Source organism: Phacochoerus africanus, chromosome 6, assembly GCF_016906955.1.
Source record: "Phacochoerus africanus isolate WHEZ1 chromosome 6, ROS_Pafr_v1, whole genome shotgun sequence".
Classification (NCBI taxonomy): domain Eukaryota; kingdom Metazoa; phylum Chordata; class Mammalia; order Artiodactyla; family Suidae; genus Phacochoerus; species Phacochoerus africanus.
In genome coordinates, this window is record NC_062549.1 from 34,369,051 (window position 1) to 34,386,086 (window position 17,036).

At 47.4% G+C, this 17,036-nt stretch overlaps 1 protein-coding gene across 1 annotated transcript; it reads right to left on the minus strand.

Annotated features, from left to right (window-relative positions):
• Positions 1–3,204: 3,204 nt before the first annotated feature.
• Positions 3,205–12,904, minus strand: ODF1 (outer dense fiber of sperm tails 1). The gene is made up of 2 exons (XM_047782936.1): positions 12,445–12,904; positions 3,205–3,801 (listed from the first exon to the last, which is right to left on the minus strand). The coding sequence occupies exons 1-2, from the start codon at positions 12,762–12,764 to the stop codon at positions 3,333–3,335; spliced, it is 789 nt and encodes a 262-aa protein (XP_047638892.1). The 5' UTR covers positions 12,765–12,904; the 3' UTR covers positions 3,205–3,332.
• Positions 12,905–17,036: the final 4,132 nt, after the last annotated feature.

A 17,036-nucleotide genomic window follows, 5' to 3' on the forward strand; every position in this document is an offset into this window, starting at 1 on the left:
CGTTGTGGCACAGCGGGTTAAGGATCCGGTGTTGTCACCACTGTGGCTTGGGTCACTGCTGTGGTGAGGGTTTGATTCCTGGCCCGGGAACTTCCACATGCTGCAGGCATGGCCACACACACACACACATACACACACAAATGTTTTATACCAAAAAAAAAAAAAAATGCAAACTGGAGTAAAACTCTCCTGAGATCATTTTCCTTCATGTATGAAAATGCAATTTTCACTGAAGTTTCAGTTGAAGAAAAGGGATATTTTCTTCCTTTCTTCCTTCCTTTCTTGCCACACCCGCAGCATTTGGAAGTTCCTGGGGCCAGGGATTGATTCCCAGTGGCAGTTGCAGCAACGCTGGATCCTTTAATGTACTGTGCCGGGCTGGGGATTGAACTTGCACCTCCGCACCAACCTGAGCTGCTGCAGTCAGGTTCTTAACCCATGTACCACAGTGGGAACTCCAAAAAGGGGTACCTTCCAGACTGGAAACTTCATATATCCTGATGCTGGTGGTCCCTCCCCATTCTACTAAGAGCAGAAGGGATTCCAGCCATGCAGGCTCATCCCCGTGCCCCACAGGAGTTCTCTCCACAGCAAAGAGAAAGGCGATCTGCGGGAAGGCTTCTAAGTGGTGGCCCACGTGCCTCAGGAACAGTGAATGCTGGATTTCAGACACCTTGCCTGGCCTCCTGGCTCCAGGATGCTTTCTGCTACTGACACCTTGTCTGAAGCACAGGCTTCACCTGTCGGAGGCCAGGCTTCACCTGTCGGAGGCCAGGATTATGAGCCTTCAAGGTGTGGGGTTACATCGTCTGCCAGGTGTGCTGACCTTTGTGGGACTAACCCTGGCACCAGGGCTCAGGTTTTTTGGGAGAAGTTCACTGAAGTCTGATTGTTAAATTTTAGACACTCATCAAGACCCAGAGGCCTAAGCAGTGGATGGATTTTGTTTCCCTCGCAACTTTAAGGCTAGGAACCAAGGCTTGGTAGACATCTCCAGACTGGAAAGGTGTGCTTCTAGATCAGCAGCAAAAGCAGTTGCTTCCCGGAGTTCCTGTCGTGGCGCCTAGGAAACAATTCCAACTAGGAACCATGAGGTTGCAGGTTCCATCCCTGGCCTCGCTCAGAGGGTTAAGGATTCGTTGTTGCCGTGAGCTGTGGTGTGGGCTGAAGATGCAGCTTGGATCTGGTGTTGCTGTGGCTGTGGTGTAGGCTGGTGGCTACAACTCCGATTAGACCCCTAGCCTGGAAACCTCCATATGCCGTGGGTGCGGCCCTAAAAAAAGGAAAGACAGCAAAAAAAAAAAAAAAAAAAAAAAAAGCAGTTGCTTCCCAAGGATAACGTCCAAGTCAATCTTTCACCCATAATCACCAGTCATGTGACTCATCCAGGAGCCTGACGAGAACCCTGCTGTGATAAACACCCAAACCCTACCAACTTCACCTGAATCCATCTGCGTCACCCACAAACATCCCCCCTTTTACTTTTCATATAAACCCACAGTCTGCTGGTTTCAGTGTCATTTTTACCTCAACTTTCACCCTAATGTCCTCAGCCACAGGGCCAGATCAGAATGTCCCAAGCTTTTCCAATCTGTGCCACTTACGGGGTTTGTGGGGGAGAGAGGGAGCCAGAGAGAGCGGGAGACAGAAAGAGAGAGAAAGCCAGAGAAAGAGAGAATAAGCAAGTTCTGTGTAGAGGAGGGAAGTTAAGATAAAACTACGTATTCCAGGAGTTCCTGTCGTGGCTCAGTGGTTAACGAATGCGACTAGGAACCATGAGGTTGCAAGTTCGATCCCTGCCCTTGCTCAGTGGGTTAAGGATCCGGCATTGCTGTGAGCTGTGGTGTAGGTCACAGACGCGGCTCGGATCTCGCATTGCTGCGGCTGTGGTGTAGGCTGGCGGCTACAGCTCCAATTAGACCCCTAGCCTGGAAACCTCCATATGCCGCAGGAGTGGCCCTAGAAATGGGGTTAACGAATCTGACTGGCATTCATGAGGACACAGGTTCGATTCCTGGCCTTGCTCAGTGGGTTAAGGATCTGGCATTGCCATGACCTGTGGTGTAGGTTGCAGATTCGGCTCAGATCCCCAGTTGCTGTGGCTGTGGTAAAGGCCAGCGGCTACAGCTCTGATTTGACCTTTGGCTTGGGAACCTTCATATGCCACAGGTGCAGCCCTTAAAAAAAAAAAAAAAAAAAAAAAGGGCAAATTACTGTCCAACGTGAATGTTTTATGTTCCCCGGGTCATATCTTAAACCAGCCCATGTCCTCATTCCGATGCCTCCCCATCGTCTCTTCCTTTAACTTATTTCTGTCTCAAGAATGACTCATGGGCTGTGTCCAAGAGGGTCCAAGTTCAGGTGAACTCTGCTATCATGTGGTGAAAGCTGTACTTTTCCACTCATGAACTTTGGACTGAACTTCTGTGCCTTAAAGGAATTTTAGGGATTGAGAAAAGCAGATCGTGGAAATAAATCCTGAGGAGGCTGCCAACCATCCTGAACCCAAGCTGGCCCTTCCCCCACATCACAGGGATGTTGAGAAAGGGCCAGCCCTATGGCCACCCCACCATATGCTCTCCCCTCCCCCGCTTCTCTACTCTGACACTGCTCCAGCAAAACCCCAACCACATTTCCTTGGGGAGTCACTTTCTCTCCAGTGCTCCCAGCCTCTGGAAAAGCACTTGCCCTCAACCCTCACTAGTCTCAGTTTCTGCTTTGACTGCTTTGTTTCAGGGCTAGGTCACATCACATGTCATGTCACACAATCGTTTGGGTTTTTCTTTCTTCTTTTTTGGTTGCCTGGGGGCATACAGAGTTCCCCGACCAGGGATCAGATCCCAGCTGCAGTTGCAACCTAAGCCGCAGGTGCGGCAATACCGGATCCTTATCGCACTGTGCCGGCAGGGGATCGAACCTGTGTCTTAGCACTACAGGGACGCCATGGATCCTGTTGTGCCACAGTGGGAACTCCACAGAATCATTTGGGAAAAATAGTGCTTGAGGATGCCTACCGCCAAAGCATCTTTTCCTGGGATTTGGTGGTGGTGGGGTATGAAATAGGGGCTGTGGGGGGCGGGGAGGGTGGGGGGTTGTTAGGGGTGTCTTACCACTCACCTGCCATTCCTGCCATTCATCCTTCTCATGCCCACTGACTGAGCGGGGCTCCGAAGTGGGTTGAACCAAAAGACTGTCACACACCAGTGGATTGCAGTTATGTATTCAGTTTCCTAAGTTGTTGAGTAACAGGGACTGTGGGGAGGGGGACAAAAACACTGGAAGAGCTGCCTGGCTGGATACCTGACTTCTACTAGGTCCTGGGTTCCTACACTTTACAAAATCATCTTCCTACAGGAAAACCGGCTCCCACAGGGATAGCACGGGTTGCAGGGGTCACAGGGGTTGCAGGGGCTGCAGGGGCTGCAGGGGCTGCAGGGGTTGCAGGGGTTGCAGGGGTTGCAGGGGTTGCAGGGGCTACAGGGGTTACAGGGGTTGCAGGGAGACGTGCAAGGGTAGCAGGGAGACTCGATCTTGACACAGCTGCCGAGCCCATAGGAGTAGGTCACGTCCTTCTCGTCCACACAAGGGGGCAAGCTGAACTCTTTGCAGATGTTCATGTAGCTGTACTTTTTCGATCCCAGGCAGTCGTATCTGTTCTCGCGCTCGGCTGATACACACACCTTTCCGTCCTTCACGCGAACCTTGACTTGATCAGGTTCAAAGCCGCACACGTTTACCGATCCTAAAATGTTACTGCTACAGCAAGAGGAAGCCAGAATTCTATTTGTTGTTCTTCTTAATCTGGAATTTAGGATAAGGAAAGGGTTGGAGGAAGAAGTTCAGACCTGGGAATTCGGACATAGCTTGACAAGCAATATTTTTACCTCTTTATAACAAACAAACAAACAAAACAGCAAAAAAGAGGCAGAGCTTCCGTGCCTGTGCGCTTGCATCTCTCACAAGCGTCCTATCTTAAGAAATCTATTTCTTGCCTATCACTTTGTCTCTCGCTGAATTCCTTAAAAAAAAAGGAAACGCAAAAATACATTCTAGTCATTGTGAAAAGCCAAACTTTACAGAAGTGCGAAAAGTAAAAAAACGACAGTCCTGTCACATAAATTACACTCCCCCACAGGTAACCTGTTAACAACAGATGGATGCTTGGCTTTCCAGATCTTTGTCTTGTATTCGTCTATTTTGAATTTTCTTTTTTTTTTTCCTTCCAGTTTTATTGAGATACAGTTGCCTCACAGCCCTGTATAAATTTAAGGCGTACAGCGTAATGATTTGATTTACCTGCATCATGAAACGATGATCACAATAACTTTAGTGACCATTTGTCATCTGATATAGATCCAAAATTAGGAGGAGAAAAAGTTATTTTTGTAATGAGAGCTCAGAATCTGCTCTCTTGACAACTTTCACGTGTCCGATGGTGCTGTTAACTGTGTGGTAGGGCGCATCCCTGGTACCTATTTATTTATCTTACAACTGGAAGTTGGTACCTTTTGACCACTTTCATCCCATTTCCCCTTCCCTCCTCCCCACACCCTGGCCCTGTAAATCGGATCTCTTTTTCTTTCTTTCTTTTTTTTTTTTTTTTTTGCTTTTTAGGGCCTCACCCGTGGCATATGGAGGGTCCCAGGCGAGGGGTCAAATTGGAGCTGCAGCTGCTGGCCACAGCCACAGCAATGCTGGATCCAAGCCATGTCTGGCACCTACATCACAGCTCACGGTAACACCGGATCCTTCACCCACTGAGCGAGGCCAGGGATCGAACCCGCAACCTCGTGGTTCCTAGTCGGATTCGTTAACCACTGCACCACAACGGGGACTCCTCAGATCTCTCTCTCTATCCGTTTAGTTGGTTGGTTGCTTGGGTGTGTGTTTGTTTGAAGTGCCATTGACTTACGACACTGTGTTAGCCCCTGGTGTACACCATGCGGATTTGATATTTCCGTATATTACAAAATGATCATTTTCTCTTGCATTTACATCCCAGCTCCTCCTCTTATTAGTTATGGAAACTTGCTCAGGCTCCTTAACCTCTCTATGCCTCAGTTTCCTCATCTGTAAAATTGAGGTGATAATAGTAACCCACTTCTAGGGCTTTTGTGAGGTTTAAATTAGTTACTAAATGAAAAGGGTCTATACGACTGCTTGGCACATGGCTAGGACCTTAGGACTTTCTTCTTTCTTTCTTTCTTTCTTTCTTTCTTTCTTTCTTTCTTTCTTTCTTTCTTTCTTTCTTTCTTTCTTTCTTTTTTGTCTTTTTGCCTTTTCTAGGGCCGCTTCCCGCGGCATATGGAGGTTCCCAGGCTAATTGGAGCCATAGCCGCCGGGCCTATACCAGAGCCACAGGAACTCGGGATCCAAGCCGCATCTGCAACCTACACCACAGCTCACAGCAGCGCCGGATCCTTAACCCATTGAGCAAGGCCAGGGATTGAACCCGCAATCTCATGGTTCCTAGTAGGATTTGACAACCACTGAGCCACGACGGAAACTCTTCTTTCTTTCTTTCAAAGTCCCTGGGAAAGTGCTAGGCCATCAGCGGCCTTGTTTCATTTAACCTTTGTAAGAACCCTATCATGCAGGTATAGTTGTCACCATTTTACAGATGGGGAGATGGTGACGGTGGTGAATGGCAGAGCTGAGATTCAAATCTAGACCTGTTACATGCCAGGGTCATGATTTTAACCATCAGTCAGACTGTTATGAGGACCTCGACTCAGCCTCAGTGACCTGGCATCAGCCTTGCATACTCTGGGCTTGCTCAGGGCCTACTTTCTTTTCTAATTGCCTGATTCTTCCAAAGAAGACGTAATGTTCTGAAGTAGTCTTCTTTTATCTCTTTAACATTAAAAAAAAAAAAAAAAGTGGGAGTTCCCTGATGGTCAAATGGTTAGGATTCAGTGCTTCCAGTGCTGTGGTCTGGGTTCAATCCTTGGTCTGGGAACTGTGATCTCACATCCAGCAGCTGCACACCGTAGCCAGAAAATGATGATGATGAAGAAGATGATATGTTTTTTAAAAATATGTGTTTTAAGAGACTCTCTTGGTAAATCTTCTTGCATCTCCTGGCCGCCAAAGGGAGGTCTCAGCATGCGTGCTTTCTAGAAGCTCTTTGGCTTGAGGAGTCTGGACTCTTATTGGTGACTGACTTGAGGTACATTTTTAGTTCTTACTCTTTATGTTGAATTGTTATACACGTACCTCTTTTTGTTACTTAGGTTATACAAGTTCATTGTAGAAAGCTCAGAAAAAATAGATAAGCGAAAAGACACATTATTTTAAAAAAAATACCCATAAGCCCTCTTGCCTTGTGCAGGAGATGGATCTGGGAGGCAGATCTACAAGCCAAAGCTGGCTCCCAGGTCCATTTCTTCCTCTTAGCAATCTGCCCTTGGAGTATAAGTTCATGTTTTGTTTTGTTTTGTTTTGTTCTTTTTTTTTTTTTTTTGTCTTTTTAGGGCCGCACCTGCGGCATATGGAGGTTCCCAGGCTAGGGGTCGAATCAGAGCTGTAGCAGCCGGCCTACACCACAGCCACAGCAACCTCAGATCTGAGCCACACCTGCAACCTACACCACAGCTCAGGGCAACACCAGATCCTTAACCCACTGAGCGAGGCCAGGGATCGAATGCGCAACCTCAAGTCCTATTTGGATTCGTTTCCACTGCGCCCCAAGAGGAACTCCATTTTGTTCTTGTTTTTGCTTAGATTCCCCCTCTTCCTCTCTTCCTGTCACTCTGGCCCCCTCCCTCCTGCAGCAGCTGGACGGGGTCTCACAATTGTGGGTCTTCAGGAAATTGCCCCCAACGTCTTGGCTGGGTCCAGTTTCTTCTTCCTTTTGCTTTTAGGTCAGGGGCTATCAGTGGGGATGAGCGAATTCAGAAGAGATTGCAGAAGCCTCATGTTACTCATCAGATTTAACTCTGAACTTGCAACCTGACTCCCGCCTGTCGATGTCCCCGTCACCCCATATGGGATTTTCCTTGGTTCTGTGGAGTTCTGGGCAAAGGAAGATGGCCTGCTCTTCTCTTTATCATGAGCGTGGACCTTAGTCACAGTAAACAGAGGCAAGGCAGCCTCTTTGGTTGGTGGCAGAAAGCTGGGGAAAAGCCAGAGGGCAGTGCTGTCTGTCTGCCAGCCACTCTGGGCTGTTGCCTCTTCTCCCGACTGAAGCTGGATTTCACTTGAATGTGTGACCAGCTCCTGAAGGTGATTCTGCCCACAGCAAAGGTGAGCGATACAGCCTGCCTTTTGTTCTTCATGCAGGTATGAATCAGGTTCAGCCGGGTGACGAATAAGTAATGAGGACGACGAGAAGGCCTGTCTCTTCTCTGAACCAAATGGAGCCTGGCTTTCCTCTCGTTTTCCTTGGAATACTGTCCTTTTTCTCCAAATGTTGACCCCTGCCCCTGGCCCAAAAAGCTCGATTGTTCCTTTCCAACACGTCCTTCCTTCTCTCTCCTCTCTTCTCCCTCTTGCCATTTCCTGCCTTGTCTCTCTCCTCCTGACTTTTGAATGAGACCAGAGCACAACACGGGTACATCTGAACACCTGTGGGGGTCGTTCAAACACAGGTATCTGGACCCCACCCCCAAAGTCTTGACTCAGCCTGGCTGGGGAGGAGCCAAGAATTTGAATTTCTAACAAATTCCAGGTGATGCTGGCTGCGGATCACTCTAAGGATCCCTGACCGGGTGGTTAAACACATGGATTCCAGACTCAGGCAAACCTGGCCTCAAGTCCCGGCTCTGCCATTTCCTGATCATCCAGACCACTACCCCTGACTCTGTTTCACCATCTGTAAGGAGGCGAAACTATTATAAGGATTAGATTGAAGGCACATGGGCACTTGGGTTCTGCTCAGTGAAGTGTAAGTCTCTTTATCATGCTGTACCAGGCTTACACAGCCCTCCCTGAAAGTCAAAGCTTTTACTGACCAAGCCCCAAGTCCTGTGTCATGAAACAGTAAGGTCAAATAATGGATGTGCATTTGGCCTGGATGGGCAGCAACTCCTACTCCTGCCACCCTGGGATGCCTAGGCTCTGAGACCTATGGGCACCAAGACATCGTGATGAGAGGGGACCAAAGGGCCCAGGTCCCTTCCAGCTCTGTAGGGACACATAGGGAAATAGCAAGCTCTCCTCTCCGTGGCAATGCCAACCGGCCAGCCGCCGTAAAGCCCCCCAGGTTCGTTTCTGCCCTCGGTGTGACTGTGCCCCGCTGTGCCCTGACCTATATGGGTCAGAGGATGGGGGATGGAAAGACTCCCCGGGGGGGCGGGGATTTGGACCCAGGGAAGCACTGCTAGACCACAAAGAATGCACCCTGAAGGCTGACAGTGGCCCCCCACTCCCACTCCCACCTGCGCCCGCTCCCCCAGTGAGGGCGATTCTGTGAAAAGCATACTCAGAGCGTGAGGGAGAAATGAGAGGGCAAGTTTTTGAAGGTTTTAGAAGATGGTGCCCCTCCTGTAGGGGGTTTTAGGGGAACTTCTTGAGCCACAAGCCGACCTCAGATACTTGGATGAGTGGAAGGAAGCAGAGTCTCAGGATTAGTTTCCAGGCCCCAGCAAAGGGCAGGTTGAGCTCACTGCTTCCCTAGGCGCAGCTGCAAATCAAGGTTCATTTGTGCATCAGGACTAGAGGCAGGCGGTAGAGATCCTAAACTCCTAAGGACAGGATTGAGGAGGAGCTGGCTTTGGTTCTCTCACTGGAGAACAGAAGACAGGGAGCCTACAAAGTATGGGGTGAATCTGGTGCCAACTTCCATCAGGCTGGTCGCATGGCTTCTTGTAAAGGAAACCAAATTCAGTTACTTCAATCTCTAGCAATCCGGAGGCGGAAGGAAGAGTCAGGGAAAAGGCTGGTGCTTGGGGTGCAAAGGGTGCTTTGGGGGGAAAAAGAATATTAAAGGAGCTGAAGAAATGCAAGTACTTACATGGGTCTCTACAGATGAAGATAGGGCCAAGGTGTCTTTTGAAGCAGCTGCTCAGTTAAACAATGGAAAGAAATTGGACCTTCTTATGGAGTTCCCGTCGTGGCTCAGTGGTTAACGAATCTGACTAGGAACCATGAGGTTGCGGGTTCAATCCCTGGCCTTGCTCAGTGGGTTAAGGATCCAGTGTTGCCGTGAGCTGTGGTGTAGGTCGCAGACACAGCTCGGATCTGGCATTGCTGTGCCTGTGGTGTAGACTGGCAGCTACAGCTCCAATTAGACCCCTAGCCTGGGAACCTCCATATGCCGGCCTGAAAAGCCAAAAAAAAAAAAAAAAAAGAAGAAAGAAAAGAAACTGATCTTCTGTACCTGGTCTATAAACACTCCACACACACACACACATCAGTCAAATAACACACACCAGGAAGGCTTAAAAGACTCCTGGCGGGAATTATATGCTCAGCCAAGTGCCTTGCCTGTTATTAAAGGAAGACAGACCCAAAGACAGCACACAGACTCTCACAAAGAAAGACAGTTCCAGGGAGGCCATGGCAACTCCAGGCCAAGGAATTCTACTGTCCCATTGGATGAAGAATCTTCTGGATAACACAGCTTGGCATCTGAAAAGGACATGTCATGACCTAACCAAACTGCTAGCTTTCTCTTTAAGGGGTAAGAGGTCCTGTGCCTATGATTTCTAAATCCTAAAAGCCGTGGGCAAGATTTCACACCGGGAGTGGTTTTGAAAAATTGAATCAACATAGTATTTCTGGATCTATTTAGTCATGGTTTGGGAGCTGAGAGATAAGAAAAAAGAGGCATTTTGCTGGAAAAAAATATTAACAGAGGGAGTCCTCTGGGATGAGAGCTGGATCAGCGTTTAACATTTTCATCCATATTCAGAAAACTGAATATTTGGGATTGCAGGTAATACTAAGCTTTTCAGGATAGTGAAGTGTCAAGCTGTCAGAATTAATAGGAGGGCTTCCCAGGGTAGTATAAATAGGAAGAAAAGTGGCTGGGCAGAAATATAAGAAGGCAGGCCTGAGGTCACTTCAGAAATGGACCCTGGGTTATCAGTTCGAAGAACCGGGAATTAATGTAAAGACATCAGCAGCTTGATGTACTCCCTCAGGCAACAGAAAAAAAAAAATTAGCAAAAATACAGGCCTTGGAGTTCCCTTGTGGCACAGTGGGTTGAGGGTCCAGCATTGTCACTGCAGTGTTTTGTGTTAATGCTGTGGTGCGGGATCTTCCATGTGCTACGGACATGGCCAGAAAACAAACAAACAAAAAAACAAACAAAAAAACAAACAAAAAAACATCCAGGCCTTGTCAGGAAAACTATCACAATCCATAGAAAACATTACCTCTTGTATAAACAAGAATTAAGTATAAAGAGAATTAAGAATCGAATAAAGAGAATTAAGCTTGAAGTTGTGTCTACAGCAGGTCATTCATTGTGTAGACTCCTGGTGGAGGCAGAGGGTGCCCAGGTGGTGAAGACCTTACCTGGAGGGTCCGGAGAGTAGGGACAGCCAGGAGACAGAAGCTGGGAGGACTTGGCTCAAGGGTATTCGAGTGTTCAGAGGCTCAGGGAAGTGGTCACAGACCTGCTCACAACTAACCCTTCATTGAGACCAAACATTTAAAAGAGAACCCCTGACTCACACTGCATGGCTTTTATGTAACTGGATACTCTAAGGAGTAAAAATTAAAAGTGGTTCAAGGTGAGTTTCAGACAGCAGAGGAAGGTTCATTTCTGACCTTGGGTGACTGATGACCTGCACAACAACTGCCCTGTCGCCCTTGGGAGTGAAGTATTACTGTCACTGTTGTCAAGGGTCTCATTCCTCTCTCCCTCCCTCCATCCACCCATCATGTTCTTTCTTCCTATCTATCTATCTATCTATCTATCTATCTATCTATCTATCTATCTATCTATCTATCATCTAATCTATTAGTCTATTAGATGAGAAGGATATTGTTTAAGGGTACAAGCTGGCAACCAGTAGGCAAGTCCTAGAGAAAGCTAATGCACAGTATAGTGAATATAGGCAAGAAATACTGTATTGTAATTATCCAACTTGCTAAAAGACTAGAACTTAATTATTCCAGCCACTAAAAAGAAATGATAATTATGTAACATAGTAGCTGTGCTAATTATCATGACAATGGCAATAATATTACAATATATAAGTGTATCAAATTAACAACCTTGTACACCTTAAATTTACGCAGTGGCATGTGTCAAATATAGTTCAATAAAAAGACTATCTATCTGTGCCCATCTTTTGAAAAATAGTAGCAGGAGTTCCCATCATGGCGCAGAGGAAACGAATCTGACTAGGAACCATGAGGTTGCAGGTTTGATCCCTGGCCTCACTCAGCGGGTCAAGGACCTGGCATTGCCATGAGCTGTGGTGTAGGTCACAGACAAGGCTCGGATCCTGCATCGCTGTAGCTGTGGTGTATGTTGGCAGCTGTAGCTCCAACTGGACCCCTAGCTTGGGAACCTCCATATGCCGCACATGCGGCCCTGAAAAGCAAAAAAATTAAAATAATAAAAAATAGTAGTCTATTAAGTAGCTGTTCTGCACCTTGCCTGTCTCACTTAACATGACAATACTTCGAATGCTTCCTTGGTCCTCTTTACATCTACATATCATCTCAATGTATGGATGTAACAATTATTTAACCAGAGGACAGTGCTTTCAACCACGTTTTTCATCATAGCAGCAGACTAAATAGCACACGTAGACAGAAGAAGAAAGCTTTCTTAGGTAAAAAATAAAATGTGATCAAAACCAAAAAATTTTAAAGTGCAATTAAAGTTACCCAATTCAATTCAAACTTTTTCAACTCTATTCTGAAATCTGGGTTCTCAGTTCTGTGGTTTATTTGCACAATCTTTACTGCAGTCGAAGGGGGAGGCGGACAATAAACTCAATTCCAGATGAATTTTAAATTGTCTAGAGTTGGAGAATAGGAGAAAGGATTTCCTGCAAAACCAAAGAAATGCCTCTATTGCTCAATTTGCTCCCCTGCTCGTAAAGCCTCTGGCAAACATTAAGGATTTGATCAATTATTATTACTTCTCCCATAGTCATTTCTGTGAGCCGAAGTATACTCAGATCACTTTACTCATAACCAGAAAAAATGTTTAGTTTGCCGCTTCCAATAGCTTTTTAATGACACCCCCTGTTTCTCTCCTTCATTAGAGCCACATTATTTATCACGTTGGCACTCCTGCTATAAGCCGAAAACAACCTTGCCAATCGACATCATTACACTGTCTTTTGAGAATCTTACAATTTCCATCGTGGACCCATTTCATCTTTCTTAAATCTTGGCTAAAGTCACCAGAGTCATTACTTGAACCCATCTCATCTTTGTTCAAGTACTGATTGTCCCCTCTCCCCCGGCCCCAACACCACCCCCTACCAGCTTCGGAGGCTCCTATACCAGTTAGAAAAATCTTAGGAAGTTCTCACTTGGCAAGCTCTCTCTTTTCATCTTCTATGGCTCGGATGGCTTTCCTCTCCAAACTTCTGAGAGACGGTCGAAGACAGTAAAGCTTGACATCACACAGGCAACACGGGTAGAGATCGCACAGCCCGCAGGAGCGGGATCGCTTTGAATAGCACAGGCAGTACGGGTACGGGTGCAAGTCACAGCAGCAATAAGGGTGCATGTATAGGTCGCACAGGCATCGCGTGCTGAATTCGTCGATGCATCTCAGCTGCCTTAGTTCTCTGTCCACCTTCTTTATGTCCCTTCTAACACTGTCCAAAAGGCAACTCAGTGCAGCCATTCCAGTCACACCTTATTGCTCTGTGAGTACCTGTGGGAAATGGCACTCGGGGGGAAAAAATTGTTCTAAGCTCTTCTCAGAAGTGTCTTTTAAAAATAAATGAGGCACGCATGGTTCACTTACTTTAAAGCTTGTGTTCTGTGACCTCACTGCACTCTAAGTATGTCATAGTCTTTGGTTACCGTGTGAACCGTACACAGCCACAGTCTTCAGAGACTCTCCTTAGAGTCACAGGGCTGCTCTCAGAACCAAACTCATGCTGAGATTTCATTCCTGTTGAATTGGGATGGGTCCCCCCGCCCCCAAGCAGTCACAGGTCTTGGGGGTTCATTGGGCTAAATTTCCCTATCCTAGAATTGTCAGCGTTATGCCTGGCAGACTAGCCAGAGCGAGGCAGATCGTGGTGTGGGGGAATGGAAGAAGCCGCCTGGCCCCTCTCTCTATGCCCTTCTAGCTCTGGCCTTGACTTGACACCTTGCCTCTTATACTCTAGGATTCCTTCTGGTTGCTATTCCCTCTATAAAGATATAAAGAGCTTTCCCATGGTTCTTGTTACCAAGCCATCCTCAAATCAGCCTTTGATTTTGACCTTCTGTGTCCTAAGTTTCTGAGTCTTGCCCCTTCTTTATTTTTTTATTTTTTTGTTTGTCTTTTTAGGGCTGCACCTGTGGCATATGGAGGTTCCCAGGCTAGGGGTCCAATTGGAATTGTAGCTGCTGGCCTATGTCACAGTCACAGCAATGCAGGATCCAAGCTGCATCTGCGACCTACACCACAGCTCATGGCAACACCAGATCCTTAACCCACTGAGCACAGCCAGGGATCAAACCTGCGTCCTCATGGATACTAGTCAGATTTGTTTCTGCTGAGCCACAACGGGAACTCCGCCCCTTCTTTATGAACTGCCCATTCCTTCTTAGCTGGTATCCTGGCTATCCTGGAACCTCAGTTCTCCAGTGGCCCAGGTCTCGCTCTTAAGCTCCCATTTCTCAGTGTTTAGGGTCCTGGCCTTGGTCACCACCTCCCAACAACCACACCTCTGGGTCCTACGTCCAAGCCTCCAGATGCGTGGTCCCCAAGTGCTTCCTAAATGTTGATCCTTGATCTTCTTATATCCAACTGTCTGAAGTGGCCCAAAGCCAAGTATCTGAAACCCCGACTTGGACCAGTTTTCTGTGCTCTCAGCTGGATCAACATGCAGGGCCTGGGCTCAGCCTTGGCCTTGGCTCAGCTACTTCTACTCCTCTGGGCCGTTCCCCTCAAACTGCTCTCCAGCTCTCAATTCCCCTTTTAGTGAGCTAAGGCATAGGGTGCTTGAGGACAAGTGGTTGGCTTGACACTGGAGAGGGAGACAAGGGCCAGGTTGGAAGGGACTTGTGGGCCTGCTAAGGAGTTTGAACTTTATTTTGAGCACAATGAAGAATCCCTGCTTTTCTTTTCTGTTGAGAGAAGTGGGAGGCTATGTCCAGCAGCCATACCAAAGGTGCAATGTAAGGGTAACACAGGAGCAGTGTCTTCTGCTGGAAGGCAGGGGACAGCCAGCCAGATTCTGGATGGCGGATGGTGGCCAGAGGGGTAGCCAGGAGGCCAGTTGGGCTGTCCTTCCCCACATCCACTCAGGCCCCACCCAGCCCACTCTGCACATTCCACATTGTAGCCAGAATGATGTTCGCTTCCCCTCAACCCTACCCCACCCCCGGGGCAGAAAAAGCCTTCAGCACTTCTCTGTCCTCTTAGAGAAAGGGCCAACATCCTTACAAGGTGCTGAACAGTAGGGCCTCTGCCTGCCTCTCCAATCACCTCTCTCATCATTGTTCCTGTCACTCATTATGCTGGAGCCACAAAGGCTTCCTTGAAGTTTCCCATTCCTCCTCTCTCAGGAGGTCAGCGCACACTGTTCTGTCTGCTTAGGAAATGAACTCCTCACTCCAGCCCTTGATCCAGTTAACTCCTGAGGCATTTTTTCTTTCTTTCTTTAAAAATTTTTTTTTACATTTTTTATTTTTTGTCTTTTTTGGGGCCACACCAGCAGCATATGGAAGTTCCCAGGCTAGGGGTGGAATCGGAGCTATAGCCGCCGGCCTATACCACAGTCACAGCAACGCAGGATCCAGGCCACATCTGTGACCTACACCACAGCTCACAGCAATGCTGGATCCTTCACCCACTGAGCAAGGCCAGGGATCGAACTCGCATCCTCATGGTTGCTCGTCGGGTTCATTAACCCCTGAGCCATGACAGGAACTCTCTGAGGTGTTCTTCAGATCTCCTCTTAAATGTCCCTCCTTCAAGGCCTTCCCTGTCCCCTAGGCTAAACACTCATAATGGCTTATTTCTTCTATAACATCTTTTGTCTGTTTCCCCAACTAGACGGTAAGATCCACGAGGGTAGGGCCCTATTTTGGGGGGTCAGAAGTGACTCAGAGGTTTCTAGCTTGGCAGAATCGTGGGGCCCTTGACTGAGATAAGAAACACGGCAAGAAGAGTTAGTTTGGAGCACATGCTGAGCTTGAGGTGCTAGTGATCATTTTAACAGAGAAATGGTAAGTGAGCCTGGAACTTGAGAGAAGGCTGGGCTAGAGATATCAATTCAGAAGCCACAAATCCATAAAGAGTTGGAACCCTGGAGTGGGCAAGATCATAGGAAGAGAAATAGATTGAGAAAAGGAAAGGGCTAGATGCAAATGATTGCATTTGGAGTGGATAGCAATGAGATCCTGCTGTATAGCCCTGGGAACTGTATCTAGTCACTTGTGATGGAGCCTGATGGAGGATAATGTGAGAAAAAGAATGTATATCTGTATGGTGACTGGGTCACTTTGCTGTACGGTAGAAAATTGACAGAACACTGTAAACCAATTATAATAGAAGAAATAAAAATTATTTTAAAAAAAGAAAAAAGGAGAGGGCTGAGGCAGGCCACTGAGGGACAATGATAAGAAATGAGGGCGAGGAGTTCCTGTCGTGGCTCAGTGGTTAAGGAATCCGACTTGGAACCATGAGGTTGCAGGTTCAATCCCTGGCCTTGCTCAGTGGGTTAAGGATCTGGCATTGCCATGAGCTGTGGTGTAGGTTGCAGACATGGCTCGAATCTGGCGTTGCTGTGGCTCTGGTGTAGGCCCCTAGCCTAGGAATGTCCATATGCCACAGGAGCAGCCCTAGAAAAGACAAAAAAAAAAAAAAGAAAAAGAAAGAAAGAAATGAGGGTGTATTGGAGCTCACGAAAGTCTCATGGAAGGAATAATCAGATAGGTGAGAGCCCCACATGCTGAGATCACTAGTGCAACACTAGACCAAGCCCAGCCTTTCCCAGCCTTGACCTAAGATCCCCTTTGTGTGCAGATGAAGTGTTTTAGTAAAGAAAACACATTTCCCTGGAGATATTAGAATGCGAGGCTGGAGCCTGAGTCACGTGGGAGGAGCTGAAAACCAAAAATGAATAGTACTTCTCCATGGACAAATGGTGAAGTCTTTCAGGATTAATTTCATCCAATTCTGAAGGTAGACTCTGTTAATAGGAAGATGGCCTACTCTTTCCTGACTGATCACTGTGGGACTTGTGCAGGTTTCTCTAGTTCCAAGTGATGGACTTGTAAACTCTTGTATCACCGTGAATCCCATCCCTTAGCAAATGTCAGCAAAGGTCAAAACAAGCAAGCTCTCAGTTTTAGATTCTTAAATATACAGGTTCAGGAATTTAAATACACATACATCTGTATACACATGGCACATTATGAAGATAGTTACTGCTTTATTTTAACTAGGATTCTCCCACCATCCCATCTTTCTAGTCATTTCCCGCTGCATCATGAGGCATATTCTTGCCATCACTTCAAGGGACTTAACAAAGGCAGCACGTCCTTTAAAGATCAGATGGAATGTGATCTAGTCATCTCCAAAGGGCAATGGAGAATTCCTCAGAACCTGCAGAAACCCACAGGAAAGATCTAGAGTCACAGTTCCCTGAAGCATAAACACAGGGAGCTTCCATGGGCTCTAAAATGGAGATGAGGGCCTCTCCTTCCACAGGACTGTGTCTGCAGAAGCTCCCCTCCACCTTGGCTGGTGTCCAGATCGAGCCTCCTAGGGGATGGCAGGCAGGCCTTGGCAACTTTCCTGGCTGGGGAAAGTGGATGCTTGGTCCCCAGTGTTGGTGGAATGATGGGCCGAAAAGGGTCTCCCCTGCTTCCTCCACCATGTAGGACAGCTGTGGGTCAAGTCATTTATTAGGCCGATGTTACGAAGATATTCCTCTAGCAGTCCTTGAGTAAG